The following is a 19,695-nucleotide window of genomic DNA, read 5'->3' on the forward strand; positions in this document are numbered from 1 at the left end:
CTCACAATCAAAAGATAGTATCTAGAGGAAAATTTTTAATAATTTTTTCCCCATTTTTGTTGAGCTTGCGACTAACAGTAAAAGTAGGCGAGACACTGGGTTCCACGGAACCCTTAAGAATTTTTAGTATATTGGTGCAATGAGTTCAGTACAAGATCTTAGATTACTTTATTAAATGGCTCATTTATTTCTTAACCCTCACTGGCTTTGGTCATTTTTACATATATTCCTACTCTTTCTGACTGCAAAAGCTTTCTAGTGGATTATAGCTAATATATTTAAACAAGATAGTACATCTTTTAACAATGACATAGGCAACATTCTCTTTTAAAGGTTTTTTGTCTTGTTATCTGTTTTCAGCATGAAGAGAAGTTTCTTGTATCAGGCTGAACAGCCTATGATAAGAACAAGTGATATGATAATTTTGTTTATTTTGTTGTCCTATCCTGCAGTGTGTCACGAAATTGCAACATTTTCATTGGCTATTCATTAGGTCAATGATGACTTTCATAGGTAACATTTCCCTTGGCAACAGAGATTTGTGATTTCTTCAATAATATACAAAACACTTGAAATTATTCTTTATGTCAAATTATATTCCATTCTGAAGTGTACAAGAAAAAATGCTTGAAAATATCTGAAGTTAACAGTAGTCTGGGTTTTATTGTAGGTGGACTTGTATTTGACAGAAGCTTGCAAAATAGAAAATATTTCACCAGGAGGTCAAAGATAAATTTTACCATAAGAGAAATAGGCTTTTGTAACTTGTGAGAATTTAATATAGCTTGAAATGAACTTGATATTTAATTTCAATAATTATGATAAACGAGCCTTCCTATAACTATTAGGCCAAAAAAAAATATATGTCTGTTTACGGTTACCCGACCGACCCTACTTTTGAGCGCCGACCCTAAGTCATTTTATTTCCGTCGTAAAGTGAAAAATAAACTGATCTCATGTCAAAAGCGAAATTAGTGTTGCAAATAATATAAATCAATTGCCTGATACATCCCAATGTTCACAATCGTGAATATGACAGCTGTTTTTAGGAATTTCGCAACTCGTGTGATGAAATAAACACTTTACCGCAATTGTTTACAACCAATAACCAAGGGAAATAATCCAATCATTAAAAATACAGGTAAACTCGGCCCATGATCAACTCGGACCACGACAAGACAAAACGGCATGACTCGAAATCATGTCACAAAAAAATAAAATAAAATGGAAATACCGACCTACCTACCCTATTTTTTTAAAGTATGTAACCTTAAACAGACATATATTTTTTTTTGGCCTTATACATCTAACAGCTGATTATATGGAAGATGAAATGATGAGTAAAACAATATTGTTTTTATTAATTTTTGTAGATTGTGATGGTTTGAACATTAATTTTTTCTTAAAAAGAAAATTAACATAAAAATAAGAAGATGTGGTATGATTGCCATTGAAACAACTCTCCACAAGAGACCAAATGACACAGAAATTAACAACTTCAGTTAATAGTTTAGAAAATTGGCCTGTTCTTATGGTTACAGAAACTTAATATCTTTACAACATTGATTTGTTTTGTACATTCTGAGGAAATTACATAATGTAGTTGTAATATTGCAAAGGAATTATAAAAAAACTAGATAATAAGAGAAACATCATTTTATATATTTTTTTGTTTGTTTTGGTCATGGCATTCCGAACTATACTAATATGGTAACATTTCATTTTCATCTTGCCTGTAACAAATGTTGCTAAAGTCCTTTTAATGAGAAAAGTTTGTCTATCTCCCGGGTGAATAATATTATATTAAATTTAAGTTATACATTGATCTCAAAGGCTGTCAACAAAATATTCAGTCATTATCAGCATAGCAGGCAAGACAATTCAGCATTTCTGCTTTTGAAAAAATAAGTACCGGTACCTACTGTAGCAACTATATTTTTCTAAAAACCATATTTTATAGTTATGGTATATTATTCTTTAGATATGTTATGTCATATTTATTCTTGAGATGCCTTAAATTATGTGTACTACTTTTTTGTACGTTTGTTTTTTCTACATTGGCTAGAGGTATAGGGGGAGGGTTGAGATCTCAAAAAACATATTTAACCCCGCCGCATTTTTGCGCCTGTCCCAAGTCAGGAGCCTCTGGCCTTTGTTAGTCTTGTATCATTTTTAATTTTAGTTTCTTGTGTATAATTTGGAGTTTAGTATGACATCCATTATCACTGAACTAGTATACATATTTGTTTAGGGGCCAGCTGAAGGACGCCTCCGAGTGCGGCAGTTTCTCGCTGCATTGAAGACCCATTGGTGGCCTTCGACTGTTGTCTGCTCTATGGTCCGGTTGGTGTCTCTTTGACACATTCCCCATTTCCATTCTCAATTTTACTTCATTTTTTAGTCTTCTGTGTCAAAAGTCCTAAAAGTGAGAGATAGTGATTCTACATTCTATTGTCATGGTCAACATTTAGGTTTAGTCTGTGTATATAGTTTTTATGGACATCAATAATTTTTTTCAAACCTTTATGGAATTCTAACTGATAGATGGACTGAGCTTTCGCAATCAACAGAATGCTTTTTCACTCTGATAGCATCAATTGCAGACAAGACACAGAATTCCATGAAACCCTTTACAATTTTTTCTCTTTTGGCTAATGTTTTCACTTACTGTAAATTCAGAAATTATTGTGTGCATTTATTATTGTGCTTCAAGGAAAATCTGCATACAGATATATGTATCAGATATTAGAATGCAAGCTCTTATTATTGCGATTCTCACCCAGTCACATTATTCGCATTAATAAAAACCTTGCAATAATTTCTGAATTCGTCCTGTTTTTTGTATTTTACATACCAATTAACCATAAGTTCAACCGTTTTCATATTGCTTATTGTGTTGATTTGAGAAATGGGCAGATTATCAGTGCCCTACCGACGAAAGGGGGGTGGGGGGGTTCATATTCTTTTCTTCAAAATTTGGGGGGGGGGGGGTTCATACTTTTTTCTTCAAGATTTTTCAAAATTTCAAATTTTTTCAAAAAATATTTTGGGGGTGGGGGGGGGGGGGGGGGGGGGGGGGGGGACAAATTTTTTTGGGGGATTTTTTTTCCCCAAAAATTTTCCATTTTTACATTGATTATTTCTGATTTATATATAAAAGCAACAAATACTGATATGGCAGGAGATACACACCAAACAGGCTGAATAGTTGGGGCAAATTTGGACACAATATCCAAGCTTGATACTGTCTGAATTTGGAATGTGATCAAATTTTTGACATAATATAGGTTTCTGACACAAAATAAATGTGGTCAAAGATCTTAAAAATTTGAAATGGGACATTTAATTTACCTAGTATGGTCTGATATCCAAAATCTAACAACATGGTTAGATTCAGCATATAAAAAAACACAAAAAATTTAGTTGAAATCAAACAAAGTAACTTGCCCCAACTGTTCAGGGTTCGACCTCTGCAGTCATATCAGGCTTCGCTTGCTGAAGTGTTTTATTTTCATCATGCTTGAAGATATTGATTTGATAATTGGTGTATAGTTTTATCATGACAACTTACAGATCAAGTTTGTTTTGTTCCAGTGTGATGATTTTGTGCAGAGTTATGGTCCTTTGGCTTAGAAAATTCACTCAAATAATCAATTTTACACATTTTTTTCGTCATGCTTGAAGATATTGACTTGATATTTGTTATATAGTTTACACTATGACAAGTTATAGATCAAGTTAGCATTTTGTTTCAGTACAATGAATTTTTAACCGGTAGGGGACTATGTATTGCCAGGCAATACTCACAGAATGCTTGTCTTAATTACTCTTGTTACTTTGATGAGCATGTTCATTTTGAACATGTGCCTTCATTTTAAAGAAAGGTTTTCCCTTCTTTTGAATATCATTGAGGTAAGGTATTCAAGACTAGAATTCTGAAGTTCCATTGATGTGAGTGTGTTAGCATGTTCCCAAAGATACTTTCATTGATACTTATTTTTTGTTATCTTTTTCAGTTGGCGCAACTAGTCAAATTACAGAAGAAATTAGGAAAAGAAAACTTCCCGTTAATAGAACAAGCATACTATCCTAACCATCGTGAAATGGTAAGTATTTTATAAAAATTAAAAGAGGAATGGCACACAATATATATATTATACCAGCTTGACTACAGCTTGCAAATAATTGTAGTTAAGAATTTGCCTTAAGTATAATGTTAACAAACTTTCTTGGTGACATGGACACTAAGGTAATTCTTAACTACAATTATCGCAAGCTGTAGTCAAGCTGGCATAATATATAGTGTTCATGTCATCAAGAAAGTTTGCTAACATCATACTGACCAAACATCATACTGAACACTTAGGTCAAACACCATATAGTAGGGTTGGAGACTTTCTTGTGTCTGAGTTGTCCTCAACAATTATGCAGACACTAATTATGGAATAGACAATTACATAGGTGCGAGACACATTTTCCAGTAGAACTACCAATTGATGTTGTGGAGTATTTCCCTATTTAGTCTATCCTGTGACAGTATTATTTAAATTAAGCTTTTTTCTGTGAACAAACAAATTAAATTATATATCAAAGTGTACGCCTATAGAACTACCTGCAATCTTTGTGATAGTAACATAACTGCAAAATTATTTTGATACAACTGTAAAACCTGTTGAAACAAATGGATACCTTCCGACCATCCCGTTTTGAGCAGGAGTTTCCTGCACAAACAACGAAATTCCAGAAATCTCCCACTTGCCGGTCTGATCCCATGCGGGAGTATAGAATCTCCTGCATTTGGATATTTTAACCCGGAATGACCCGCATTCCTATTTCTCAGGATTTTTCGTTACTTTCATGGAAATAAACAAACAATCGGCGATTATTTGAAAACTGTGGTCAGTAGTTTTTATGTACGATTTATAAAGTAATTGAAATTCCATGTCTGCTATGTCAACTGCAACAATATAGATGCATTTGTCTGGACCAAGTGGCAGTGTAAAAAAGTATATAACTGCAAATTTCAAGCAGATTGGATGAAAGATTTTCAATTTTTACGACCAAGTTCACTCGGCAATGAATCTTCATTTTGCACATTATGTTCAATTGACTTTTCAGTTGCTTCTGGTGGTCTTTACAATATTTAAAAGCATGCTTAGTGTGAGACTCACAACAAAATCAAAGTATGAAATGTTATGAGTATTGTCCTGACTCAGAGATATTAAAAAAGGCAAAAAAACTTGTATAAATTTAAACAATGAATTGAAGAAATAAAGTATATTTATTATCTCTCATTGGTGTTTTGGAGACGAATAAGTGTACAGGTCATATATTTAGCTTGAAAATGTTGTTCGCGCAAAATCTCCCCCTCAGCTGTCATAGCTGAGGGGGAGATCTCCCTCATTGAAGGTTTCAGAAGTTGGCAGGTATGCAAATGTCAGTAAAGGTCAAGGAACATGATACTTACCACAGGTCAAAAACAACAAATTGTAAAACTTTTCTATGGAACTTTTATTTTGAGGATAATAACAGTCTGACAATCAAAATGTTTTTACTGTAGAAAGATTTCTGATGAAGGGCAACATAAGGTAATTCTACATCATCCATATGTTTTTCATATTTTTAATCTCCTTTGAATAATATGTTTCACTTTTTTTTAACTGAATTGACTTAGCTGTAGAAATATTTTAGGTATAGAACCACTATAAATTTGGCCCGGGGAAAAAAAACATACAAGAGAATGCTTATTTTAAATAAAATATATCCTATGCCTAGCTGTCAAAAAGTTAAATATTTGGGGGAATTTGGTATCAAATGAAAGTTTAAGTACTTTGAATGACTGTAAAACCCTTGGAGAAAATTTCTTTTGAATGATAAAAAAAAGATATGAAATTATATAGGATGGCATATATGCGCTGTTGTTCAGATCAGTAGTACATGTTTTTGTACCACAAAACTTCCGGAAACCAGTGAGCTCTAATGTACAATTAAAGGCATGTGGAATTTTTCAACTCAAGTCAGGATAATGAACAGGTTTGACATGAAATGACTCGCAATATTTAAACTTGAGATAAAATAGATATGAATGTTTGAAATTGCAAATTTACCAAACTTAAGATAAAATAGATATGAATGTTTGAAATTGCAAATTTACCTTAGAAAACAATAGAACTATGAATTAGTGGTTTTATTCCTTTTAATGTATCTTGAGAGAAATTAATTATTTTTATCAGAAACTAATTGAATATTGTCCAATTGTCAAACTTTCCTTTTTTTCTTATTCCTGCGAAGCTTTCGATTGCTTTTTTTTATACATGAATAAAAGTCTTTATTTTGCTTCCAATGACAGCTGCCTGAATGTTTTCTATGGTCACATATACCATAATCCCTATAACATCCCCATATTTCGTGTCGGAATTCACAATTTTCCTGATGATGTCTACAGTTTCTTCCAGTGCAGTGTTTAATCTGTAATACAGGATTTACAATACGTAAACATAATATATAGAAATAAGATGAAAACAAATGTGTGCAATTCCATAGCTAACCAGATGTAGGAATCTGTCACACGTACATGTCAACTTTTCGAACCCAAAATATTGGAAATTTCCCTCATAATATTTATACCCCTGCTACAAAGAAAGATAGTGGGGTCTATACACTGGTTTACCTATGACCAACAAATCCATCTGAACACACTTTCCTCAGTAACAACGAATGAGAACTTCTTGATATATATGGTACCAAACTTCATATTTGTAAACTATACTGTGTGACACATTTGTGATCCCTCAATAATCTACTTCCTGTTTGCCACGTGCATGAATTTTTATTCACATTGATGCAGATATAAGAAATTTTCATTCATTTTTTCTCAGCAACTTAAAGATCAAACATTAATATTTGGCACCAAGCTTTGTATTGGTAAGGTAATCACTTATATACTTCCTGTTTGCTGCATTTATGTATGTTATTCACAGTGATAAACATATAAGAATAATGTGTTGCATTAAAAACTTTACTGTGACAAATTTTCAGATCTAGCACACATCTTCTACCTTTTTGCCTTATACATGTATGTTCTTTAGATATCAAGTACATATAATAATTTTGTTTTGCATTTTTCTTAGCAAATACAAATCTGACCTTGATAATTGATACCAAACTTTTGAAATGTTGACCTAGACAGTAAGCTTGTCTACTTCCTTTTACTCTAAAGCAAGAGTGAGTATAAATAAGTGAGCAGTAGCTCATACGACTGTTGTTTACATAGAAACTCATTGGAAGTTGTCTGCAAAAGTCTTTTGCTATGTGAAGACAGTTCAAATAAAAAATTCTCGTAATCTTTTTTTTTTATGCCCCACCTAGGGGCATTATGCTTGGTCTGTGCGTCTGTTCGTTTGGCCATCCGTTCTTTCGTCCGTCTGTCCCACTTCAGGTTAAAGTTTTTGGTCAAGGAAGTTTTTGATGAAGATGAAGTCCAATCAACTTGAAACTTAGTACAATTGTTTGTACACATGTTCCCTTTGATATAATCTTTCTAATTTTAATGCCAAATTAGAGTTTTGACCTCAATTTCACAGTCCACTGAACCTAGAAAATGATAGTGCGAGTGGGGCATCCGTGTACTATGGACACATCCTTGTTTTAAAATGTTCTTACTTTGGCAATTTTGTTCAATGCTTAATCAGATTTGAATAATAAAGAACCCAGTAGCCCACAACCCCAACTTTGGCCTAGTCTTAAAGATTGAATCAATGGCCCATCTGGATACTTTTAAAAATTGAATAAAAATTTCTATGGTTGACTGCTAAATACAATTTTATAGATGTCTAACTGACAACTATAGTAAAACCATTACGTTTCATCTATAACTGCTATTTTACAATAGAATTAACTTACTTGACAATTACAGTTTTGTTTATATTTTTTACTGAGACCAATCAGGTTTTGTTTTGTTAGACTTTTGAATTCCTGTACCCAACTGCAACCATCTATCCATAACTCTGTGTTGATGACATCACCTATTGAAAAATAGATCTGTATAGTTAATGAATAAAAGTTTGACTGAGACGTTTTTACCAGACATATCACCAGAAATGCTTTATTTGTAGAAATCTATAATAAAAGGAGATGTGGTTTATTTGTCATTGAGACAGTAACACAATCACACAAATAATCAAAAGACTGCTAGTGGTCAACATACCATTTTCAACAAAAGACAGTTGTCAATACTATTTGTTAAGCTTTAAAGGGGCATTAGTTGTCAAATTCATGTTCACCGATTTGACTCAAATTCTCATATTTGATATATAACATACTAAAACGTATATCCAAATTACAAAAAGTCTAAAATAAACAATTAACACCGCATGGACTCGATGATAATATGTATCAACATTTGATATGTATTTTTATCTAAACGTCAGGTAATTAACCATCGAGATGACCTCCAAAGACTGCTGACTGTCATATAACCTGATATAAACATAAACTGATGGCGACCACGTGCAATTGGATTGTTCTAGGTCTGTTTGATTTCAAATTTTAGGTTAAAAAGTATGTTTATCATTGTTTTTTCCTGTGTTCGAATGATTTTTTGGTGGATTGAATCAGTTATCCAAATGATTCATCCTTGTTTCACTTTCATTATTGACTTATTTTCCCTTTAATAGCTGAATACATGTGTAATCCATCTCCAGCTAAGGAGTTAAATTAAAGGTCATATGAATACGGATTCAATGAGATCGAATTATTCACTTGCAAGTGAATAATTAATCTGCGATGTTATTTATCTTATTTTGACAAAATTGAACCAAATTGGCTGCTAAAAGCAAATTAGTATTTCACTATATTACTTTCATTAATGATTGAACAAAAAAAAATCATATTTTAGCTATATATTTAACAGAAACCAGATTATTCAAATAACAAAAATATTAAGATAGGACATAAAGACAGTTTCATTTAAATTTACATGGTACCCAGGGAAGGCACTTTGAAAATGGGGTAACCACCTACAGAAGCAATTTAGAATTCCTTTTAATCATATTCACTGTACAAAAAAGTGTTTGACACCCACCCATAGTTGAGATTTTGAAGTGCCTTTCCTGGGTCCCATACATGTTTTCATGGAACAAACCCAAGACAACCACTGTGTTGTTAATACTGCTTTATAAAGTAATGGTGTCATTTGTTTATGGAAAAAAAGCATCTTCTTTTGCAATGTCAGTCTTTTAAATGATTGTTTGAATTGAGATTGCTTTGATTTGAGTTACTAGATTGTAGATTTTTAATAATCTATAAATGTATATATGTTCAAAAAGTAGTGTTGCACCATCATCAGTTGCAATGTTAATGTCTGTCTGGTTGATAATAGATTTAGATGGTTGGTAAATACTGAATGTTTGACAGACTAAATGTCATTTTGAAATATTGACATACTGTATGTATTTTCTGTTATTACAATACTTAGAAAAGTGTATAACTTCATGCATTTTTTGTTTGAAATGTTTATTTTAAATGTGTAATTAATTTTATATATTTTGGTAAAATCACAAATATTTTAAATACCTGCTAAAATATACACTCTGTTTTTCTTCAGTATAACACCACAACTTTTGTATGAGCCGGGGGTCATAACTTTCTTTATATTGCCTTGCTTAAATTTTTTACTACTCTGGAAAACATCCAAGTACAAAATGTATATATAATGTTAGTACTTGCAGCATTAGTATGATACAGTGTTCTCTGCATTGCTGGGTTGATGTCTGTATCATTTCTGTTTGCTATCCTATCATTTAATTATAATGATATACAATACTACTTCATACTTCCACCAATTATGGATAGAGAGACCTTAGTATTGTAATCACTAGAAAATTGATGATTAAAAATGGGAAATATAGATGTCAATTTTGATTTTGTTAAATATCAGAACACAGTTCTTTTATTGAATTGAATGCTATTAGATATAAAAGTATGGATATAACTTGTAGCAGAGTATGTTTCTTTGTACATGCAAATTTAATACTGTTGAATTAAGTTTGTTCCTGTCCTGAATATTCATTAAGCATTTTCTCTGGACATTCTGCAAATATAGATCAATCTTGTGTTGAATATGATATGATATTTTCCTAGAAAATGAATATTACAATCACTCTTGCTTATGATTCCTTTGAATTTTCCTCATTGTCATATAGTACTTCCCAAATGAAGGGATTTTAAGCAATAGTTTATCAATCAATCACATTTGGATTTTATACTTTCTTTCATTTAAGCAATAAACTGATAATGATTTAAGTCGTCATTTATCTTAAATCATTGTGTTATATAATGTTACATTAAGATTTCTCAAGAAATAAAACATGCATATTACACATGATAAATGGGGAGATTATTCATAGAATCTGTGTAGACACTCAATATGCACGTCTGTTATAAAGATTTATCACAAAATATATTGCAGATGTTTATCGCAGAATAAATAACAGACTTTATAATATGCAATAAAAATTAGATTTTACATGAAATATAGCAGTATGATCTTCAACGTTCTTGCTCTAAGAGTATACCATTATGTGATAGAAAAACCTACTAAACTTCAAAGGATGTTAAGAAAAAAATATCTATACATATAAGGCAGTTTTTGGAAACTTTTCTCATGGAAACAATGTGGGTTTGACTATCTTTGTCATGACTCCGGGTTTAAAGTGGGTTAACCAGGTATTACTTACTTTGTATTTGGAGTCAAAGTCAGCAATCAGACATTACTGTGTATTCATACATCCTTCACAGCTAAAGGAAGTAAGCTTTGTCTTTATATATTTCTGTGTAACAAAACTTGTGCCCCTCTGGAAGAGGTATACCCTCTTTTCACTATGCCATTTATAACTTGGCAAAATTGCAATTTTTTCATTTCCGCACAAGCAGTGTCATCAAATGCTCTCAAAAAGTATTTTCACATTTTATAAGCAAGCTTAAGAGGGGGGCATTCATGTCCTCAGACACATACTTTTTTTATTTGATTTCATCAACAAGATGTTGTGAATAAAATAGAAATTTTTTAAAATATCCTGCAATGCATGCCTCCCTCTTAATAGACTGGGTTCATCTGACTTTACCAGGCTGTTTTACCTGCTGAGTATCTATATTAAACTTTTGAGTGTTTAATGGTGTATTCTATTATTTGTAATTTATGTGGTATGTCAGTAAACCATAATCTTGTATGCTTCTTAAACAAATCAAAAGACTTTTTTTGGTAAATTCATAGTTCCAATTATGTTTTACTTGATTCCCTAAGTAACATAAATCTAACCTTAAAGACCCTCAATATTTTGATTTTGTAGGTTCTACTTAAGATGATTTTCTTTGGCATTCTTCTAAATAAAACTGTAAACTGATTATAATTTTTAGAAAGATATTGCTTGTATCCATTTTCTGCCAGATTTTCTTTGATTCTTTTCACCATTACTTTTATAACTGAAAATGAAATGTGAAATATAATTGGCAGTTCATTGTTTGTATGTCAGTAGATTTTTACTAACTATTTTCATGTGGCAGTTGCGCTCGAATCCAATCTTAATTGAGACAAATTGTCAGTTTTCCTGTGAAGGTTGGTGGTTCTCTCAGGGAACTCCTGCTTCCTCCACCAATACAAACTGACCACCAGGAAATATCCAATAGTGCTGAAAGTGGTGTTAAACACCAATCAATCAATCAATCAAACTATTTTCATTTGTAGTCCGTAGAATTGCATAGGGAAAGGAAAAACGGATGAACAGAAAATCCTTCTTTCGTTTATCAGTTTCTTTTAATTGATTATTTTGAAATATTGATTCACTCAGTTTTATTTATTTAATGTGTAATTTCTGCTGTTCTCTGTAGCACATTTGATCCAAAAAAACTACACCTTTTTGTGGCTTCCACACTGTTTGAATCTAAATACATTATGGATGTAAAGCTTCTTCAAAATTCAATAGAGGGAGAGCAACCTTAAGATGAAAATCATTGCTAGAAGTTGGCAAGAATCATTAATTGTTGTATTCTTTTGTTTTTTATCTGACTTTTTTGGCATTTTGAAATATTGTAATATTCAGAATGAACATGTTAAGTAAAACAATCTGTCCGATAGTTTGGGAACTCTATGCTGCACAGGTAACAATTACTCCCAAGATATTGACAATTTTGCTTGAATATTTATTAACACAAAGTGGTGATTGTGACCTTTTTCTTCAGGTTGTTAATGAACAGACAAAACATACCATAATTATGTGTACAGAAGGCAGTTTGTGGATGTTTGATTTGACATCTACAGCCAGATAATACTACTCCTGCAAGGGAGATAATCGCTGTGACAACAATCAGAATTCTTATATACTGCATGGTAGTGTTATCTGGTGTACTTCCACGTCCTTTCCTAAAATTGAAATTTATTGAAAGAAATGAACCTTGTCAGTGGTTGATAATTTAGTATACCATTATACCCCCATTCTTAAGAATTGGGTCTAAATTGTAATCACTAAAATCCTCTCCATCCTTTCGTCTTACAAATATTTTTGTCACACTTTTCTCTTGAACTATTGAACAGTATGACTTTGTATTTGGTATTTGGAATTAATTCCTCCTATTTACCAATACTTACAATTTGTGAGTGCTTCTCAGATCTATTGGACAATAGCTTTCTGTTTACCAATACTTTGAATTACTAGTAGAAAGTAAAATAACAAAAATACCGAACTCCAAGGAAAATTCATAACGGAAAGTCCCTTATCAAATGGCAAAATCAAAAGCTCAAACACATCAAACGAATGGAAAACAACTGTCATATTCCTGACTTGGTACAGGCATTTCCTTATGTAGAAATTGGTGGATTAAACCTGATTTTATAGCTAGCTAAACCTCTCACTTGTATGACAGTTGCATAAAATTCCTTTATATTGACAACAATTTGTGAACAAAACAAACAAACATAATGGGTAAAAATATCAAAAATAGGGGTACAGCAGTCGACATAGTCATTAGTGTTATAATCTTAATCACCATAAAAACAAACAAATGTGTCAACAAAGAAAAACAAAATGGCATATAGACAAAGCACATAAGCAAAAATGAAAGACAAGAATACAAAGGGTACACTTTGAATGAAATCAAATGTAATTTCTTGTTTGGGTTACTGTCTTATTTATGTGTACCCCACTTCTCAATTTATTCATATTTTAGTTGTGTAATGGTATTTTAAGGAATATTTGCCAAAATAGCATGTATTAATTTTTTTTATATAGGGTCAGGACCCAAAATCTTTAAAACTGTATAAAGATATTGGATAAATTTTAATTTTCAGAATGAGTGCATATAAGTCTAAGACAGCAGAATCTATCAATACTGTTTCTGTTATAAATTAGTCTGATATTTTACAATTTATCCTGTTATGGCATACTATTGCCAATAATGATATTGTTTCCATTTAAAATAGACCGAAGTCTTGGTAATTAAGACATTTGTCTCTTGCTAGATAGAAATTGATGTAGTTTTTATTCAAAAGGAAATAAAATTAATTCCCTAAACTGCTGTCAGTTAAATTGATTTTGTTTAGTTCAGTAGTGTTATGATTGACATTTTCAGTAGATAATTTTTTTTTATCTTTTATAGAAACATAAACTGAACTGTTCATATACATATCACAAGTTAAGACTTCAGGATTTTCAGTTACAAGAGTAGTCCTCTTGTGTCAGTTCTGAGATTAACCAACAGTTCTGCCCAATAATTAACGAAATGACCATAACAATAAAAAATTATAAATTTCTATAAAATTACACATCTGTTTGACTTATTTTGATTTGCCTATCGCTATTGGTTCTATTTTAAGGTTTACTAGTGTAAAATGATGAATTTCATATCAAGTTTGTCTTTCTTCTAATTGATCAAACTTCAATGGAAATTAGGTTTGAATTTAATTTTTTGTGATAAACATTTGTCATATTGGTTGACTGATTCAACAAATACACACTTAACAATTAGGCTTCAGGCAAGTGTGCTTAGAAATAATCCTTCATGCTTTTTTTATACGACCACGCGTTCATATAATGCTATCATGCTGTCGTCGTCGTCCGAAGACACATTTGGTGTCCGGACAATAACTTTAGTTTAAGTGAATGGATCTCTATGACATTTTAACTGAAGGTTCAATACCACAAAAGGAAGGTTGGGATTGATTTTGGGGGTTATGGTACCAAAAGTTTAGGAATTAGAGGCCAAAAAGGGGCTAAAAAAGAAGCTTTTTTGTAGTTTTCCGGACAATAATTTGTGTGTAAGTGTATGGATCTCGCTGAAATTGTACCACAAGGTTCCATATCACAAAGGGAAGGCTTGGATTGAGTTTGGGGTAATTGCCCCAAACGTTCAGGAATTAGGGGCAAAAAAGGGGCCAAAAACAAGCCTTTTTCTAGTTTCCAGACAATAACTTGTGTTTAAGTGTATGGATCTCTCTGAAATTGTACTACAAGGTTCCATACCACAATGGGAAGGCTGGGATTGAGTTTGGGGGTAATTGCCCCAAAAGTTTAGAAATTGGGGGCAAAAAAAGGGCCTAAAACAAGCCATTTTTCTTGTTTCCAGACAATAACTTGTGTTAAAAGTTTAATAGTACATTTTTTCTGAAAAGATCTTCTTCAAAATTTCAACAAGTTTTTTTTTTTGAGGGGGGGGGGGGGGGGATTTTTTTGTCTTTTTTTTCAATTTTTATTTGGGGGGGGGGGTCATACTTTTTTCTTCAAGATTTTACAATAATATTTTTATTTTGGTTTTGGGGGGATTTTTTTTTCATAATTTTTTTTTTTTTTCCCCAAAAGTTTTCCATTTTTACATAGATTATTTCTTATTTATATAAAAAAGCAACAAATACTGATATGGCAGGAGATACACATCAAACAGGGTGTGTAAATTATTATATATAACAGATTAACTAAGTATTGTGCAACAGCACAGTATTGCTTGATAGCAAGAAATCTTGAATTGAAAATAAATACAAATCTTTTAACCAATTTCAATGGGATTAATTCAAAGTCTTAAATTTTTGGGGGTTCTAACCTTGTATTACTATTTTAGATATTGGGCCCTATTTTTAAATTAGTCTACATTGAGGTCCAAAGGGTCCAAAATTAAACTTTGTTTGATTTCATCAAAAACTGAATTATTGCGGCTCTATGATATGCTGAATCTTATTGTGCATTTAGATTTTTTATTTTGGGCCCTGTTTTCAAATTAGTCAATATTAAGGTTTGAAAGGTCCAAAATTAAACTTTGTTTGATTTCAACTATTATTATATATTTGGTGTTTTTTTATATGCTGAATCTAACCATGTTGTTAGATTTTGGATATCAGACCATACTAGGTAAATTAAATGTCCCATTTCAAATTTTTAAGATCTTTGACCACATTTATTTTGTGTCAGAAACCTGTATTATGACAAAAATTTGATCACAATCCAAATTCAGACAGTATCAAGCTTGAATATTGTGTCCAAACTTGCTCCAACTGTTCAGGGATCGACCTCTGTGGTCGTATCAGGCTGCGCTCTGTGAATCATTTTATTAACTGTTATTTCGACAAATTTGTCCATGCCAACAAACTGAGAATGTGTTTTTTCTTTTACCTATTTCTGGTAGAATTAAATAATTTCATGTTCCTTGCTGTTTATTGGGCATGTCTGTCATACAAATACATTCAGTTTTTAATTGTGACTCTTTTCCAAACAGAAAACACAAAAAAGTAATAGAAATAATATTGATCATGATAATTACTTTACTTACTCTTAAATAATGAGTTCATCAATTATTTTCTTTATCTTGTAATATTCTAGTTTGTTCCAACATAAAAATTTCAGTTATTACATGTTGAAAATTTGCAATTGATGATTTTTGAGATATAAACTTGAAATCAGGAATGAAAAAGGGGAGGATTCAACGTTTCCATGTGCCTGTCTAAAGTCGGTGGTTATCTAGCTATATCTTAATGTTTATGTCCTGAAGGGTATTTGTACTGAAGGCAGATCTACAATAGCCTTTCTGTAATTATTTACTTCTTGCTGAAACTTGAGGAGATTTAGAGCTAGACACTTGTCTTTAGTTGAATGTAAAAATAAGAAGATGCGGTATGATTGCCAATAAGACAACACTTGACCAGAGACCAAATGACATAATATAAACAATTCAAACAAGAAACCTAACGACCTGATTTTTGTACAAAACAATAAACAAAAAACAAATATGATATACAAAAAGTGGCGGGGTTAAGCATGCTAGCAGGCTCCCAACCCTCCCCTTAACATGGGACAGTGCTGTTAGCGGAGCAACAGAACACAAGAACAAACTGTACAAAACAATAAACGAAAAACAAATATGAAAGTCACCAAACTTAAACCTATCAATTACAATATTTTGACCTCTAGATGTTTTTTTTTTAATGTTTTGTGTCCTTGAATTGCTGTCTCATTGTGTCCTTGGATCGCTGTCTCATTGTGTCCTTGGATTGCTGTCTCATTGTGTCCTTGGATCGCTGTCTCATTGATGAATACCCACATCCCACTTTACTCTTACAGTAAGGATTTTAATTGACAAAATATGCAAATATTTGATTTTAAATAAGTATTTTTAAAGTCTCAAATGAGGCTGACATATTTATGAACTGATTTTAAAAACAACAAATGATGATAATATGCAAAAGAAAGTACAAAAATTACAGCAGGCATCAGTGCAAGATATAAATCTAAATTTTAAAACAACTTACCTTTAATTCAATAGACCAACTTTCACTGAAGAACTTATAAACCCAATTCCCTATAAATCATTTAGATAATCTGTTCTGACATTGTATGTCAGAGATTTTTTACGTCAATATTAAAAATCTAGTCACGACAATGAAAAAATGACAATAGATGAATTATTAGTATGGATAAACTTTAAAGAGAAACTCCTCAACTTATTGTGAAAGAAGATATATTTTAGGATGAATATGAATAAAGATAAAAACTTCTTAGGTGGGATTTTGAAATGATCAAATATTTATAGCAGATATAGGATAGAAAATAGATTGGGTAATTGCCATTGAAACAGCGATCTGAAAACAAAATTTGACCGAAAGTAGACATCTATAGGCAACAATACAATCTTCACCAAACATAGACATTCAGAGGCCATCATACAATCAGAAATTGCTGCAGACCAAGAAAAAGTGCCAGTTTTTACCACTGTCAATATGTATTTGTTCCACCTTACAGAAGTTCCACTGGAAACTTTGTTATAAATAATGCCATAACCAGTGGAAATAATATTACAGAATATTTCTTTCGTTTGGAACTTACATTTGAGGAACTTTTATTTCATGACACCGCCATAAGAGTAAACAATATGTATTTTAATAATTAGCTTTTGTTGGTTTAATTATGAACGTAATAATTTTGTAAAGTAATAAAGTACACTTGGTATGAGCATGGTGAGTTAAATTTGTGAATGTGCTAATAGTAGAACAAAAATGGTGAATTTATTTTTACAGATTGGCTCTTTTAACCTCATATGAAATTGAAACTACATTGATTTGGTATGTTGGCCAACACGGACAACAATCCACCAAGTACTAAAGGACAATTATGTCCTCAAACATGTTTACGTTTTCAGCATAACTGTTTTCAATTTTTTTCAATTCCAACTTTGATTGAATGGACCTGGACACCCCTGACTTCCCCATCCAATAAAAATTGCCTGTCATGATATACATTTTGTAGTTAAGAATGTTGCAAGTGGCATTAAACACCAACAATCAATCAGTTCAATTATTACAAAGTTTATGAATTAAATTGATAGACCCATTCTTAAATCTTTAAATCTTATCAACTAAAGCAAATTACTTCAAGCAAAATTAGAATCAATTTGTATTACTCATAAAACAAATTAAAATTGGTATGTGTCGAGGAAACTCAGACAAATCTGATGTTTCTTTAGTACAATATCACATGATAAGAAATTACAGCCAATTTGTTCGTAGGCAATTTGGATGATGAAAGTATCTGATATCTTGTTCCTATGTGTTTTCTGATTTCCCTGAAGATTTGTATAAATGTCTAAAATGTCAAATAAGTGTTGATAATTTCCCTTTGTCCTTTAAGTTTGTCTTGGTATAAATCTTTAGTGACAATTATATTAATTCTTATTTTTGATAATTTCATCATTTTATTGTCAAATAAGTGTTGATGCATTCCCTTTGACTTATTGCCCCAGCAGAGCAATTATAAGGCTATATAAGTAACAAATATGAAATAAAAATTGGGATGAGTAGGGACAGAAAATTAGTCTCAACATTGAATTCCAAAGAGCCTAGTTTTAACATTGATGCATTAGGTTTCCTTTTGTTGCTAAGAGCTAGACACTTTCCTGATAGCATTCATTAATACTATCTTTGTATAGATATTAAGTTGTATAATTCAAGACTTTTTTGTTTAAAAGCAAATGTCTACAAACAACAAGTTTATGCATTTGGTCCCAAACTTAATATTTGAAGAGTTTTTGGTCAATTATGCATACTTAGATTTTAAAGCACCAGTTAAATAAGAACCATGAGCAGTTCAGGGCAAGTAACTCCAGGTCCCTGTCATCATTATAAATCTACTTGCAAGGGAAAATGATGCAAACTGGAAGAATAAATCCCTGTAATAAAATTCTTTTTTATATTGTTGATCATTGTCTAACTTGTTTCTTGTCCCAAATGTGCATGTTATGTTTACTTATCCTACACCAACATCAGTCAAGGAACAAAATGTCTTCAAGCTAAAATATTTCAAAAATATTATCATGAAAGTGAAGGTTTATAAAAGCAGTGAAATATTCAAACATCATGATCAACTTGCAACATGATTGAAGCAGACTAGCATTGACACAATTTTTATAAGATTGAATGGCTTATATATCAACATAAAAATATTTTTTCACATTTAAGGTATTTATAATCATTGATAATAAAAATATTTATTTCCTGTATTAAAACAAGATTTAACTAGAAGTACTTATAAAAAATCAATCTTTGGGTTGTCCTTTTATGCAGGATGTTGCAGACGGATCAAATAAAGACAAAGTATGAAGTCATCAATGTTATTATGGCATCAGTCATTTGACTGTAGACAAATATCAAACATTTAATCATTTTTTGTCTGTGGGAGAAAACTTCAATAGTCTTTAATCTTCTTCAGAAATTTTCACCAATGATATGTCATAATATGTTCGAATAATCTGTTTGTTAGCACAAAAAAAAAGGACATTTGGAATGAAAAAGGTTCTTATTTAATACCTTCAATGCTGGATTTTGCACTATTACTCATTATTACTCATATTAGTTCTGACACTTGAATAATCTTGCATTCGTTATTATTACTTTTTTTTTTTACATCATATCCAGCTAAAGTCAACAAATTTATTATACATAGACAAGTTACTCAAGAAAGGGTATTTTTCTTCTCTGAATTAAAGACTGTTCAAATTTATGACATTGAACATAAATCACATGACTAAAAGGTTGAAAATGCATCCAATGAAACAACATTCTGTTGTGTTTACTTTTGGTAGAGACTCCTGGAGTGGATACCTTGGTATACAGGGTTGTCAATATTTAATATCAAACAAAGTACCAATATGACAACAACTCTTCAT

The 19,695-nt window shown here is 31.5% G+C and overlaps 3 protein-coding genes across 5 annotated transcripts in view; 2 read left to right on the forward strand and 1 right to left on the reverse strand.

The window, feature by feature from the left end:
- Nucleotides 1-19,695, forward strand: part of LOC127729108 (TBC1 domain family member 25-like) — a 447,590-nt gene that overhangs the window by 120,208 nt on the left and 307,687 nt on the right. Inside the window, exon 6 of one of the 3 annotated variants that reach the window (XM_052236782.1) lies at nucleotides 14,203-14,666. The exons of the other annotated variants lie outside the window; for them this stretch is intronic. The gene's annotated coding sequence lies outside the window, so the exon portion shown is untranslated. Of the gene's footprint in view, nucleotides 1-14,202; nucleotides 14,667-19,695 lie in introns of those variants that run through there. 3 annotated transcript variants of the gene reach the window in all.
- The window catches only part of LOC127729157 (synapsin-like), a 144,947-nt gene that overhangs the window by 68,854 nt on the left and 56,398 nt on the right, over nucleotides 1-19,695 (forward strand). The window contains exon 7 of the mRNA XM_052236833.1: nucleotides 4,017-4,106. Coding sequence (XP_052092793.1) covers nucleotides 4,017-4,106 — 90 coding nt within the window. The remainder of the gene's footprint in view (nucleotides 1-4,016; nucleotides 4,107-19,695) is intronic.
- On the reverse strand, nucleotides 5,515-16,913 carry LOC127729266 (metalloproteinase inhibitor 3-like). The gene is made up of 6 exons (XM_052237004.1): nucleotides 16,787-16,913; nucleotides 12,264-12,418; nucleotides 11,318-11,481; nucleotides 9,574-9,679; nucleotides 7,903-8,024; nucleotides 5,515-6,468 (listed from the first exon to the last, which is right to left on the reverse strand). Exons 2-6 carry the CDS (start codon nucleotides 12,382-12,384, stop codon nucleotides 6,259-6,261), a joined length of 723 nt encoding a protein of 240 aa, XP_052092964.1. The 5' UTR covers nucleotides 12,385-12,418; nucleotides 16,787-16,913; the 3' UTR covers nucleotides 5,515-6,258.

The sequence above is a fragment of the Mytilus californianus genome, unplaced genomic scaffold, assembly GCF_021869535.1.
Source record: "Mytilus californianus isolate M0D057914Y unplaced genomic scaffold, xbMytCali1.0.p SCAF_1, whole genome shotgun sequence".
NCBI lineage: Eukaryota > Metazoa > Mollusca > Bivalvia > Mytilida > Mytilidae > Mytilus > Mytilus californianus.